Below are 13,972 nucleotides of genomic sequence, written 5' to 3' on the forward strand. Positions count from 1 at the left end.
GGCTGACACCAAATGGCAGTCGAGGTGCTGGGAGAGGTGTTTGGACTTGAACAGAGTTTCTAAAGCGGTGTGAAAAATCAGCTGGAGAAAGCACAGCAGGTAGTTCAAGTTTTGGAAAGCTCTCCTGGTAGCATAAAGCCGATGGCACTGTATGAGTGCAAAAATGTGAACGCTGACCCCTATTTTAGCAGACTTCCCAATTCTGGGAAGTGCCCCGAGGTGGCACTGCTGCCTTGCAGCACAGGGATGCACCTGAGCACGGGGAGAGCAGCTCCTGCTTTTGGGATGTCCGGAGTAGCGTCAACGCAAGAGGCAAGGAGGAAGGCCTCTCCCAGACAAGAAAGCTGCAGGTAGGAGCGGCGAGGAGACGGGACCGTAGGGCAGCTTGGGCTACAGCAAGAACCAAGTGCTGCTACGATGCCAGGGCTGCAGCAGGAGCGAGCCGGCAGGTTTTCCTAACACCACGCCTCTTCCACCCAGATGTGGGAAGTCCCGTCCTTGTACCATGTCGTGGCTTATGAAAAATAAAGGCTTGCATTCCTGAACCCCCGGGAGCTCACCGTGTATCTGACCCCCTGGCTCTCTTTTGAGAGTCCCGGGTGTTAGCGCACGGCTCTGCTGCGTGGGAGAGCAGCTCTTTGGCTTCTGGTAGTCAAGCAACCCAAATCCATGAAGGCATCTCTACTCGCTTCAGCATGCTGTGGTAGACACGTTTTGAAGTATTCATATTCTGGGGTAAGCGTCCACACACCAACTGATGAGGGATATATGGAATCACACCTAGACAAGCCCTATAAACGAGCATAACCCTAAACTGAACTAAAAATTCAGCACCCAATTGCATCCTAAGCAGCTGGGTGCTGAGAAACGGTTCTGGGAGCTTCAATGCATCTGAGAAAAGCCTCCAGTTTTCCAGAGGTGGGAGCTCATAACCAGGGTCTGATCCAGCAGGCCCCAGAGGCCGTGATTTTGCAGGAACATCAATGCCAGGACAAATACCACTTGTAATACCCATCCAAGACTGCCTGACTGGCTGTGTTATGGAGGCGGCTCACAGACACGGTGCGGAAACAGCTATCCTGGTGACGTTAACTGGTGGACGCGATGAATGCCTCCCCCAGTGAGGAGCCGAGGATGTTTTGGTAAACCTTGTCCGAGGCAATGGCACAGAGGTAAATTATTAACGTCGTTTCTGTACATCCCCCTTTCGCTGAGCGGGAGCAGGAAACTCAAAACCACCAGCAAAAATCTGTGAAGCCACCCGAATGCTTCATTTTGAGAGGAATCTGGTGGGGAACTGGGAAAAGGGGTCGCACAATGCCCTGGAAGGAAATAATACTCAGAAAAAGTAATCAGACCGTAAAAAAAAAAAAAAAATAAAAAAATCTACCCCCCCCCCCCCCCCGGTTCCAACCTAGCTCAGCACACTGAGCACCGTCCGGGGAGAGACGGCAAGCTCACCGCTGAGCAAAAAGCATTGAGTGTTCCCCGTAGGTTGTTTCCGATGTCGGAAAATAATTCAGGCGTTATCGTCGGAGACGGCAGCCGGGCAGGCCTTTACCTATCAGGCCAGCATAATACGGAGCCGTGTAAACACGATCTGACCAGACGGTCCGATTAAATCCTAAATGACTCGTGGGGTTAACTGTTAAGCGGGTCGAAGCAAAAATTACTGCGAGACATAGGTCTTCGTGCAGAGGCGGAGAGCTGCACTTCTCCAGGGAAAAGATCAGATCTTAACAGCGTCCTCTTAGAAATGCGGGGACCGAACGCACGCTGCTCCCGTCCCCTTCCTTAGGACACGGAAAGGCCCGGAGGAGCCGAGCTCACCGGGTAGCTCAGTCAGAAGGGGCCTTCGGAGACACGGGGGGACGGGTGATGGGTTGGTGGAGGGGTCCTCCGGGGCCGCGCCGCCCTCCCCGGGCAGCCGCCGCACATTCGTGCGGCGGCTGCCCGGGGAGGGCGGCGCGGCCGCCATCGTCTCCTCAGCGCGGTCCCGCCTCCCGCTGGCAGAGGCCGGGTCGGCGGCGGGGATGGCGGCGGCGCGGGGTCGGGTGCTGTGCCTCTTCGATGTGGACGGGACCCTGACGCCGGCTCGGCAGGTAGCAAGGGACGGGGGGGGGGGAGGGTACCGGAGTTTTGGACGGGGAGGGGGCCGAGGTCAGCGTGGCGGAGCCGGGCGGGCCGGCTGCGGCCTCACCCCTCGCTTCCCCTGCAGAAAATCGAGCCGGAGGTGGACGCGTTCCTGCGGGAGCTGCGGGAGAGGGTGCACATCGGCGTGGTGGGAGGCTCCGACTACGCCAAGATCGCCGAGCAGCTGGGGGACGGGGACGAAGGTGAGATGCGGCCGACGAGGGGTGCGTGGGTCCCGTCCCCCCCCCCCCCCCGGGGGGGGGGGGGGGGGTGTCCTAAATCCGACCCCACGCCCGCCCCTGGGGCGCCGGGCCGCGCCCGGGCCGGCGCCGCCGCTCGGCTCCTTCTCCCTCTGCGGAGAGCGGGCAGGGATGCTCCCGCCCCCGCTGCTCCGGCCTCGGCTTTGTACGAGCTTCGCCCGGGCTCTGACGGCTTCCCCACGCACGCAGCCGGCAGGAGCCCCTCGCAAACGTTACCTCCCTGCTGCTCCGTGGCGGGGTCTCCGCGGGGCTCCTCGTCGTGTTCAAACAGGGACGCGGGGCAGAGGAGCAGCCCCCGCTCCCTCCACCTTGTTTCCCTTCTCTGGCATGGATGCCAAGCGCGGCTGGGCTCCCAGCTCTGCCTCCTGCCTCCTTAGCGAAGGGAGGCCGAGAAATTCCCGGCTGAGGCCGATTGCTGAGTCGGCAGTGCTGCGTGCCCAGGTGGCAGGAGGGGCTGGGGTTGTATCTCACCGGTGACTGCATTGCCCAGCACGCTGGCAGCGCGGAGGGGAGGAGAGAGCGAGAGCAGAGTCACGCACGTGGCTGAAAGCCCGACGTTTTGGGGCCCTTATCTTCGTCCTGCCACTGATTCAGCCCGTGACCTTGGTCAGGTCGTTTCCCCCTGCGTGCGTCATCTCCCCACCTGTGGGCAGAAGATAATCTCCTCACCCACTTTGCGGAGAGCGAGGAGGGTCGGTGGCCCTTTGCGGAGCACGGGAGATGTGGAAAGCACGGTACTAAGGAACCGGGAGGATGGCTCGCTCAGTCCTGAGCCCAGTCCTTTTGGCCCCTTTTCCCAGGCAGTACTCACATTTCTTCTTTTATTTCCTCCCCCCTCAGTCATCGATAAGTTTGACTATGTCTTCGCAGAGAATGGCACAGTGCAATACAAGAATGGGCAGCTGGTCTCCAAGCAGGTAGGTCCAGCTCCCCTTGCAGCCATGGCTCTCCTTCCCCGTGCCCTGCGCGCTGTGGGGAGCAGCTCCTGGCCCCGGGCAGATGGGCAGCCTCTTTTCTTCTCCCCAAATCTCGGATCTGAATGTCCCGCTCCTCCAGGTCATGTTCTCGGGTGGGCTTCACGGGAGGTCAGGCATCTTCCTCACTCCTCCTTCTCCTCCCACAGGCCATTCAGGACCACCTGGGGGAAGAGCTGCTGCAGGATCTAATCAACTTCTGTCTCAACTACATGGCACTGCTGAAGCTGCCCAAGAAACGGTAACGGCCCAAGCCCATGCAAATGGCAGTCACAGCACTGATTTCTAGGGAGTTCTGGGCTCCAGATCTCTCCTAAGAACAGCTGAGCTACTGAGCCCGTCTTGCTCCAGGTTTTATCTTAGCATCTAGAGGCCCTGTGTAGGATCACTGTCCCACCGAGCTGGGCACTGTGGGCAAATAATGGAGGAGGGTCTTTGTTCTGGAGAGTCCGCACTATTTTTTAGCATAGTGCCTGCTCTTTTGCCCCTCGGATTTTCTTCCCTGGGAATCAGGGTACAGCCACTGCATGCATCAGGGTACAGCCACTGTGTGCATCTCATTTAAGACAATGGTACCAGCTCGTTACTGGTCAGGGCATCGGGCATCATTGGTTGTATGAGTTTCCAAACAGATGAACAATGGCTCCTAAGATGGGAGGTCCAGCGCCTGAGCACAGAGTTTCACACTGTTTCTAACCCAGTCTCACTTGGTGCCACTGGTAATAGGGCTGGCCCTGCTCTGCCCCCGACCCTGTGTTCCTGTCTGCTTCCCCCCATGAGATCCAGCAGCCATGGGGTGAGTTGGGTTGGTACACCTCCTCTGAAGGAAGACTAGGGCACTGCCAGGAAAGAAAAGGGTAGTTTTCCATTGGATCAGCTTGCCCTGTTATCACAGAAAAGAGAGGGAGGGAACAGATGGCATGAAGGTGGAAGGGGAGAGCAGGAGGACCTCTTTCAGAGGCAGCCTGCAGTTAAACCAGCCTGGGTGCAGTGTCAAACCACCCCTCAAACCACGGTTTCACAAATGCTTGAAGCCGGCGTGAGCCAGCAGAGCTGTTGAAAGCAGCAACTCTACCCTCCTCTCGCTTCAGCTGGTTTGTTCCTGCTCTCCCCTTGTGTTTGTACAGTGAACCCGAGCAGGCGAGCTGTCTGGTTGAAATTAAGCTGGTAAAAGTTGCTAAACTGTGATCCGGATGAGTTGCCTGATGTGCCACCATATGGCAATCCATATGAGGACCGGTGAAAGGGGCCAGGGTGGCTCCTTGCAACAGGACTGCCGGATGAACAGGCCCCCAAAAGCGTAGGCTGGGACCCAGAACCCTCAAGGCTGTTTGGTTGCCTCATTGCTGTCTGGTTGCCCAACAGCCTGGCCAAGTTTCAGCTCCCAAATGTCTCTGTGGATTTAAGCTTATGGGATTTCTAGCAAAGCAAGGACTTTAACCCGCATCTCCTGAGTCTTGGCCTGGGGCATGAGCCACCAAACCCTTGGTGCTGCAGAGATGCTGCTCCCAGGCTGCAGGAATGGCTGCCCGTGTGTCCGTTCCCCATGAAGTTCTTCACTGTGGTCCGAGACAGGAGGCGTAGAGTTTTTCCCCCAGAAGCAGAGTGGTAAGCACTTTATCACAGAGAAACAGCAGGCAGGGCTGGGAGGGATATTAGAGGGTTAATGAGCTCAGGGCTCCTCAGCTGGACAGGGAAGGGGATCTCCTTGCTCCAGCTAGGTTTCCACAAGAGTTTCAATCTATTTTCAAATTGGCAGTACTGCCATCCCCTGTTGTTTCTGCCCCACCAGTGCTGGTACCTGTTTGGCCTGTCAGTGAGCTATCCCAAGGTGATAAGCAAACAGAACTGGCTGGGTTTCTAGCAAAAAGAAAAGGGAGCAGTTTTCTGCCAGCTTAGTGCTTTGAACCAGCCTGCCGAGGAAGTGGCAGAGTAGTGATCCCAGCGCAAGGAGAGGGTGGCAAGCAGGAACTGGGTCCTGTCTGTGCAGGCTTAGATAAGATAAGAGTTGCAGTCAAAGGTGCAGGGGACAAACAGGAGATACAGAGGCCCTGCGGGTCCTACCTGATTTGTCCCCCACGAGGAGGTCCTGATTGCTCATCAGCCTGCCGCCAGATTGCAGCAGCAAGTTACACTGACCTATTCCATCCCACTGCCCCAGGGTACTGCCAGCTTCACGTTTCTTAAAAGCATCCAGGGGTGGAGACGCCACAGTCTGGTCAGGCGGTTGGTCCAGTCCAGGCAATAGCTGTCTTTGCAGTTATTACAACATTAAAAAATGTTTTCTGTCATCTCACCTAAGCTCGTTGCTTCCAGCCTGTCCCCAGGGCACACAGGAACTGTTCATTCCTCTTCTCTTACAGTCTCTTTTTATGAGCCCCTTGGAGACCTTAAGCAGAGTTGTTGATACCTGGTCTCTGCCTGGCATGAAGCACCCATGAGTGGGCATGGCTTCTCTCCTCCTGCGTGTCCCTGCAGAGACTGCATCTCACCGAGCAGCCGTTCCCCTGGAAAGGTCTGTTTTTCTCTCCCTGTGCCAGTAACCTTGTGCCCTTGCCCACCCACAGAGGAACCTTCATTGAGTTTCGCAACGGGATGCTGAACATCTCCCCCATCGGACGGAGCTGCACGCCAGAGGAGCGAATTGAGTTCTCCGAGCTGGACAAGGTAGATGGGCCAGACTCGGGCTCACCCTCCCCTTTGCTGGTTTTGCACCACTGCAGATCTCGTGTTCCCACCACCCCAAGGAGAAAGGAGCCCAGCTCCAAGGTGTGCACCAGGCCAACATGTGCAGCAAGGTGGGGACAGGACTGGAGGTCAGAAAACCCAAGGAGAGACACAGATGAATGAAAGAATTTTACTTCATTGGGAACCACCAATGCAATGGGGTGGCCAGCAGGATTCCTTCTGCTGTGGGAGAGCCCCAGGAAATAAGGCACTTATTTAGCAGGGTGTTTCCTCATTTACAGTAACCAAAGATGGCCGAGCAGCTGTCTTCTCTCTCTCACTCTCCCAGCCCCAACACAGCTGGAACTAATGGGCTTTCCAGACTGGGAGGGTCACGGTGGATCTGCTAGGCAGATCTGTGGAGTGCTTGCCCCATGCTCACAGCAGTTTCTGCCTGGAGGAGCTTTTTTGGGCTTGAGGGATCAGTTGGACTTTACAAGACTTTTTAAGCAAAGCTGGAGACTTTGGGTTATGAACTCTGCTTTGGGAAACTGAAGCAGTTGCATTTCATTGCCAAGGAAGGGCTGGGATCTGCTCTTCCCAGGAGCCTGCTGAAGCTACCCTTGGCTGGTGGCCTTTTACATGGACACTGGGCAAGACTGGTGAAAGTTGGCTAAATGGCGTTATACTGGGGCTCGGGGCAGGTGGGAAGGGAGCAGAGCAATAAGCCAGAGTTGCCCAGCAGACAGTTTATGGTGGATTCTGGTAGACTGTCAACATCTAATTATTCAAACCCTCTTTCCTTCCCTTTCCTCCTTCTCCTCCACAGAAAGAGCGGATCCGGGAGAAGTTTGTGGCAGCCTTGCAGAGGGAGTTTGCTGGCAAAGGCCTGCGTTTCTCTCGAGGTGAGCAGAGGGGGCTTCCCAGGCTTTGCCTTGGCCTCTTTATCTTATTTCCCATAAAATGCTGGGAAGGGGACCGGGAATCCCAGCTCTTCCCTCTGGGGGCCTGGAGATGCCAGGAAGAGCATAAAGAGCTTCTAGTCCTGGAGAGCCCCTGCAGGGGCATCACGTTCACATCTGTGGCAGGGTGACAGCAGAGAATAAACTGTGCTGTAGATTTGCCTCCCTGGGAATCAGCCAGACAGGTGGGTTTCTGTCCCGTGACATTATCCCTGCCTTAATTTCAGTTAGCTCTGGAGGGCCCGCCCCTGCCCAGAAGGTCTGTTCTGGCTCAAGCATCAGCACCAGGGTGGCCAGCAGAGCTCCAGGCACATGCACTCCTCTCTAGGAATGAGACAGGAGCCTTAATGCATATCTTGGCTCTGGGGTTTTCTTGGGAGGGTTGGCTACAAGGGAAACATCTTTCTTCCTGGAGGAAGAGCTGCTGAGAGGCAAGGAGTTTGCAGCTCCGTGCCGTGGACTTGCAGGGCGACTTCTTGGGGTGGCTCTTACAGCCAGCTTACCGAAGATGAGGAACCAAAGGAGGGGCTTGAGCAATCCTGGGGATCTGGCCAGGACAGAGAGGAAAATGAGGGTGTGTAAGTGGTGGGGCTGATGCTGGAAGAAGACCCTCTGCAGAGCAGATGGGTATGTGTGAGATAAGAAGGTGTCGTGTGGTAGCCTAGCCAAAGGGCAAGGGGGTGACGAGGCTGGGAGGCGGCAGGTGACACCCCACTCTTGCACCCAGCATGGGCCAGTACCAAGGGTCTGGCCCTCTGGTTCTCCAAGGACTTTCCTTCTGAGAGCCTCCCCTTGCCTTCAGCGTCCTGCCAGGGGCATCCTGTGCTGCCCGCAGCACTGACACACCGTTTGTCACAGCAGAGAAAGACAAGGTCCCTGCCGCCGTGTCCCCGCAGGCACGGGGGACGAGAGCAGAACACTGGGCCTTTCTCCTCTGACTTTGGGAAGTCGCCATGAAGAGCCCGTTGTGTAAAAGCGTAAAGATAAGGGGAGCTGCGGGCCCCCCGCTCCTCCACAAAGAAAACACGGGGTGTCTCAGGTCAGGCATCCAAAAACAGGGACACGCAGAAACAGGGCACTTGTGCCAAGCTGGCTCCCCATGGCTTGTCCCAGGCTGTGGAGGACACAAGCCCCAGAGGTGGTAGGAGATCTCCCTGCAGCCCCCAGACCCGTGCTCTGCCTAGGTGAGGGACAGCACTGGCTGTCCTCCACACCACCTCTTCTCCCTTTGATTTCCTACCCTCTCCAGCTGGTATCAGGAGCCCCTTCTTGCCGCCCAGCTGTTTAAAAGACCAGAATGCAGCGAAATGCAGCGTTTTGCTCAGGTAAATGGCTTTGCATACAAAACCAGGAAGGATTTTAATGAAGGCAACCAAATTTAGCTCCTGCTCTGATGCTGGCTCCTGCTGTGAGCCTGGGGCATCCCCATCCCTGAGCTGATAGGGCACTTGCTCCTGTCCATATTGCAGTGCCCTGCCCAGGGCATCCTGTCTGGTAGCGAATCCTCTGCCTCGAGCTGGACACACAGACTCCATCCCTGGCTCCTCAGACTCTGAGGAGGGTTGGTTTTGGATCCTCAAACCAACGGGGACACCTCAACCAGCCAGGGAAGAGAGGAGCACAGCATCAGGACGTACATGTTTGAACTGCCCAGGGGATCAGTGCCTCCTGCAGCAGGGACTGTCCCCTGAGGGTGCCTGTCTACTCACCCCCTTCCTAAGAGAGGCGAGGTTATGATTTATGAAGAAGGAGAGTGTGAAACTCCAGGATTGCTGGTGGCCCAGTAGATTGCCTGGAGAAGCAGGGGGCCCCCTCAAAACCAAGAGGAGCAGAGACCTGATCTGGCAGGGAAAGGCACATCCCAGCTCAAATCCCCATTCCTCCAGGCTCTGAGCAAGACCCAAAACATATGCATGCCCTCAGTTGCTGGCTTTGTTTTGGGAGGAGTGTGTTACCTGTGTCAGCGATGGGACAAGGGACTGGCTCTGCAGGCTGTGCACACAGCGGGGCAGCTCGAGAGGACGGGAAGGCGCTGCCTCCGTGCACCCTCAAAAGGCAGCGCAGTGCTGGAATAAACTCTGCCTGGTCTAAGAGCAAGGGCTAGGAAGCTCGTTAACCCTTGGTGGCCATGGGTGTCCATGTGCACGCGTATGCGTGCTCTCTGGGAAAGCTCCCTTACCTCTGTACCTTTGCCCTGGCTGCCTTGGTGCCCCTCCAGATGTTGGCAACCCGCACTTGACTCTTGAGGTGAGAGGCCAGGGTCGTGCCCCGATTATGGCGACGGGTTCGTGGCACCTCCGTGGCAAGGTCCTTGATCAGCGTGCGGAGCCTCCTCGGGGCCTGCAGCGCAGCCAGCTGGGACCCCTGAGCTGTGTGGTGCGTGGGGTTTGCTTTTTGTGTGCAGGGTGCTGGGGGCCCCCGCTCCCTGTAGGGTTAAGAAGCGTCAGAGCGGTGGTTGTAAGAAGGGCCAGCGATGTCTGATGTCCACACAGGAGCCTAGGAGAGAAAGTGGTGCCGGTCTCTGAGGGCACTGTCCCCCGTTGGGACACAGAACGTGCTGATGCTATCTGCAAGGCATGACCCCAAATGTCCCCCAACAGATGCATCTCTTGGGACCTCCCACCCCAGCATCCCCCCCTGCAGCCCTCTGGTTGCTCCTTGCCTGCCAGCCTGCAGTCAGGGGAGCCGTGCTGATGTCACCCCTGCCATGCTGATGTCACTCCAGCCTGTTGTCATAGGAACAGCATCTGCCACTGCCCTAGCCACATGCCGGAGAGGCACACCAAGGCAGAGCTGGTGCCTGGCTGCTGCTTGCGGGGGGCTCCCCGTGCACATCCAGTCCTCTCCCCTCCTCCTGCCTGTCCTGTGGTGGGGGGACGCCCTGCCAGCTCCCACCAGCGTCGCCCAATGCCCTCCCTTCTGCTGACAGGTGGCATGATCAGCTTTGACGTCTTCCCGGAGGGCTGGGACAAGCGCTACTGCCTCAATGTGCTTGACGACGAGAGATTTGACACCATCCACTTCTTTGGGAACGAGACGACCCCTGTGAGTATGCCCTGCTCGCCCCACACACGGCTGCTTTCCCTCCTTTGGCCTGGCAAGCCTGCGTGGAGCTGCTCCATCATGGGTCCCACGGCCTGCGTCCCGCCGGTGGCCGACACAGACCTCTAGCGGTGCGAGGGGGAGAGATGCTCTCGTGTGGTGCATGTTTGCGGCAGGCCCGCTGGATCACGGGGAAATCACCCTGGATTCACTGTGCTGGGGAGCAGGTCTCCCTCAGCATCACTTTCCTGCCCCCCGCACCCTCGGGAGGGTGGCAGCCACTCCTGCAGCCCTCAGGACCCAAAACATGAGCCCCCAGCACTTAGGAGAGGGCATTTCAACAGCAGGAACAGCTTCACCTTCCCTTTAGAGTGGTGGAGGATGGTGCTTCCTTGCTGATGTAGACCGGCTTGGCCACCCGCTCGGCTCTTTCCAGATGATGGCAACCGCTGCCCCCCAGATATGCCCACCCCACCTTCTGCTAGCCCCTCCACAGGCAGGGCAGGGGTTAACTCCAGGCTCCTGGACGCTAAGCTTTGCTGGTCTAGGACCTTCTGCATCTTTTCTATGCTTCTCCCCTGGCACCGAAGAGGGGAGGCAAGAGGGAGGGAGCAGGGCTCCCAGCCCAGCCTCTTCTGCCCCCCTGGGCCAGCAAAGCCCTGGCAGCGCCTTCCCAGCCGGTCGCTGCCTGCCCAGCTGCTAGCTCCCACCCCAGCTCCTCACAACACAGAGCAAGATGTGGGTTCACGGATGAGGATGCTCTGTTGAGACCCTGCTGACATTTTCCGTATTTTCTGTTCTCCTGCAGGGAGGGAATGATTATGAAATCTATGACGATCCCCGCACAGTGGGACACAGCGTCCAGTCCCCCCAGGACACGGTCCAGCGATGCCGTGAAATCTTCTTTCCAGAGAGAGCAAACGAGTGCTGACGGCCAGGTCCCCGCAGCCCTGCCCCGGCCCCACCCTCTCCCCCCGCCAGGAAAAGCACCTTCATTTGAGGAATCTGCTCAGGGTAGATGGGAAAAAACCACTTTCCAGGGCTGGTCGGGATGTAACGCGTGAGTGCGGGTGGGTGTGCAGGAGGGGGCCTTCGCTGAGCAGCCCTTCGGCACTCCCCATCTACGGCTGGAGCTTGTGGGACCAGACACTCCTCACCTCCAGCAAAACTTCTCTCTTGACAGTTCGGGCCATGGTGGACGGCAATGCAGATGCTTTCATGGTTGGAAGGCATTTGAAAAGGCCAGTCACGACAGCACGTAGGTGTCCATCCTGTGCTCCCTCCCATCTTCTCTTCTTTTTCGCTGTTTCTCTTAACACCTCCGCAGGAGGGAACATGCGTCTCACCTTTCTCTCCCCCTCGCGCCTTGGCTGGGGAGAGTGGGGCTGCTGAGGCCCCAGGCGCTCTCACCAGAGCTGCTCCAAAGCGAGAGGCCGGGAAGGCTGTTTGCTCCATGCCCATGGTAGGAAGAGGTAGCTGCAACACCAGCTAGTTGCAGCGTTGTGCATCCTAATGGAGAGGATCACCATGTCCTTCACCTCAGTGCCACACCGTGCCAGTCCCTACAGGTGACCTGGGAATGACAGTTTTAAAATGACTCTGCTTCTGCTCTGAGCTTTGCTCAGGTGCATGAAGAAACTAATTCTCTCTTCAGCTTACCAAAAAAATGGCTACTGTGGGTTTCTTTTCCATGTTCTGCAGAATTTGTTAAGTCAGACCTTGCCTGGCGCAGCTGGAGGACCCCAGGTGCCTGGCGTGTGCAGAGCACGCTGCGGAGCTGTTGGGGGCAGAAGGCTTCCCAACAGTCTTCCCACCCACGTCTCCATTAGGCATCACAGATGTGCCAGTGTAAAACCTTACCCAGGGTATTCATAACAGACTGAGTCCCCTTCTTTCCCAGTGCTCAGCTTTCCATCGTGCTGCCAGAGACATTTTCAGAGAGGGCCAACACAGGCCAGACCTGGTTTCTAGTGCCACTGGAGGTGCACACTCAACAGTGCCCTCCAAGCTTGCTTTTCCACCCCATCTTGTCCCACACGCTTGGTTTACATGGTCACCTGTAGGGACGCATGTTCACCAGTGCAGCTGTCATGTTTCCTCCTGCTCCTCTCTTCTCCTGGGTCTTCATGGGTTGCAAAATCACATTTCTCCTTTGGCCCTTGACCTCCTCCCTCACATTGCCCCTTTATTCCTGGCCATTATGCTGGGGTGTGTGACCGCACCAGTGACGCTAGTCACACCTTGGTGCTCAAGAGGACCTCGGGGATCCCCTCCAGGGAGATGTCCTGCTTATAGCTCCCCAGGGCACACGTGTCTGGTGTTTGTGGACCTGGAGGGTGCCAGAGGTTCCTGCGAAAGCCCCCCACATGGCTCCCGGGGACCACATCCCTGCTGGTGTGGCACTGCCACGTCTCTTGGTCTTGTTTTCTCTCCTCTTTTTCTCCTGTTTCTGTTTTCCTCGCTGTTGCTCTTCATCTCCCACCTAGCAGCTGGACTGCAGAGAGAAGTTTCTCAGCTGGCTACTGCCACTTCATCACGGGGCCAAGTTCCTCAGGCGAGATACATTGGTGCTTTTAGACCCAGGGCAGGGCTCCCACGTTGCCACGGGCAGAGTCCTGAGTGGACCTTGGCACTGCTGCCTGGGCGCAGGAGCAGGGGTGCTGCATGCCTCCTCCACCTGACTCCACTCTTAACTCTACAACACATCAAACCTGTAATGCATGACATTTGCATGAGCGCAGCGGTCTGCCCAGCATCTGGAAATCCCCAACAAATGCACAAATTCCTCTTTCTACCCAGAGAAAATTTCTGTGTGGGGGAAGAGGACCTGTTGGGGAAGCCTGGATGCAGGGTACCCTTTTCACAGGCCACTGGTTTTGGCCCTCCACTGCAACCTCCATGGAGGAATTGTGTGTTTTGTGGTTCCTCCTTCTCTGTTTCACTCTGGATCAGGTTATGTGTGGGTTTGGGGGGGTTATTTTTCCTGTAAGTCTATTCAAAGTCAGCAGGATCTCTAGAGAGCTTGGTGGTGAGTAGAGAGCTGGGCCTAGCCCTGAAGGCACGAGGCACCGTGGTGGCCTTGGGGCTGAGATGCCTTGCATATTTGAAGGGAAGGGCAGGTTCTGTCCAAGGCTGCTCCTGATAGCAGCACGTCCCTTCCTCAGGGTGGGGAGAGTTGCAGGGCGAGGAGGGCAGAGGCAGGGATGGCCTTCAAGGCACCAGCCATCGCTTTCTCTGCTCAGGAGCTCACGTGTGCATGGGTGAGATCAAGCTCAGGAACCTTCCCCATTCCTCTCTCTGTCTTACACCCACTAGCTTGGGCTAGTTGAGGGCACCTCCCGCCAGGAGACCCTGTCCTGCTGGAAGAATGAGGAGGAGGACAGCATCAGATGCTCCTCTCCCGGTGGGTGCCCATGGCAGGAATGGGGGTTTCTCCCCACGTGTGTGTGAGCGAGAGGATGGGGAGGGCCCCACGTCGGGGACCGTCGTGCCATATGGCTCCATATCGGTGCAAGATGGGCGGCTCCTGTCTGGCTGATACCAACTGTTAAATAAGAAATATATTTAAATACATATATATGTATATTAATAAAAATAAAATCAATCGTATTAAAGCTACAACATGCAGCGGTTGGAGGCAGCGTGTGCTTTGTGCTGGGCTCTGCTGGGGTGAAACACAGCCAGAGGTCAGGCAGCTGCACTTGGAAATCCTTGTGGCAGCAGGGGACCAGCCCTGGTCCCGGTCACCCCTCCTGGTGGACAGCAGCCTCCTGACCCAGGCTCAGGGTCTGGTCCCCCCGAGCAAGGCTGGAGCACCCCAGAACCCCCTGGGACATGCTGTGCGGAGGCGGCTGAGTCTGTCCTGCTGTCCGGATAAATCCCTGGGCGCTCCAGGTCCTTTACCCAGGAGAGTCACCAGCATCCCCACTGCAAC

The 13,972-nt window shown here is 57.1% G+C and overlaps 1 protein-coding gene across 1 annotated transcript; it reads left to right on the top strand.

Annotated features, from left to right (window-relative positions):
* Positions 1-1,964: 1,964 nt before the first annotated feature.
* On the top strand, positions 1,965-13,669 carry PMM1 (phosphomannomutase 1). The gene is made up of 8 exons (XM_087764973.1): positions 1,965-2,102; positions 2,219-2,336; positions 3,234-3,310; positions 3,517-3,608; positions 5,935-6,034; positions 6,864-6,939; positions 9,926-10,041; positions 10,847-13,669. Exons 1-8 carry the CDS (start codon positions 2,034-2,036, stop codon positions 10,967-10,969), a joined length of 771 nt encoding a protein of 256 aa, XP_087621099.1. The 5' UTR covers positions 1,965-2,033; the 3' UTR covers positions 10,970-13,669.
* The last annotated feature ends 303 nt before the right edge of the window (positions 13,670-13,972 follow it).

This window comes from Nipponia nippon, unplaced genomic scaffold, assembly GCF_047370975.1.
Source record: "Nipponia nippon isolate SJK-2023a ecotype South Korea unplaced genomic scaffold, ASM4737097v1 scaffold_3, whole genome shotgun sequence".
NCBI classification, from domain to species: domain Eukaryota; kingdom Metazoa; phylum Chordata; class Aves; order Pelecaniformes; family Threskiornithidae; genus Nipponia; species Nipponia nippon.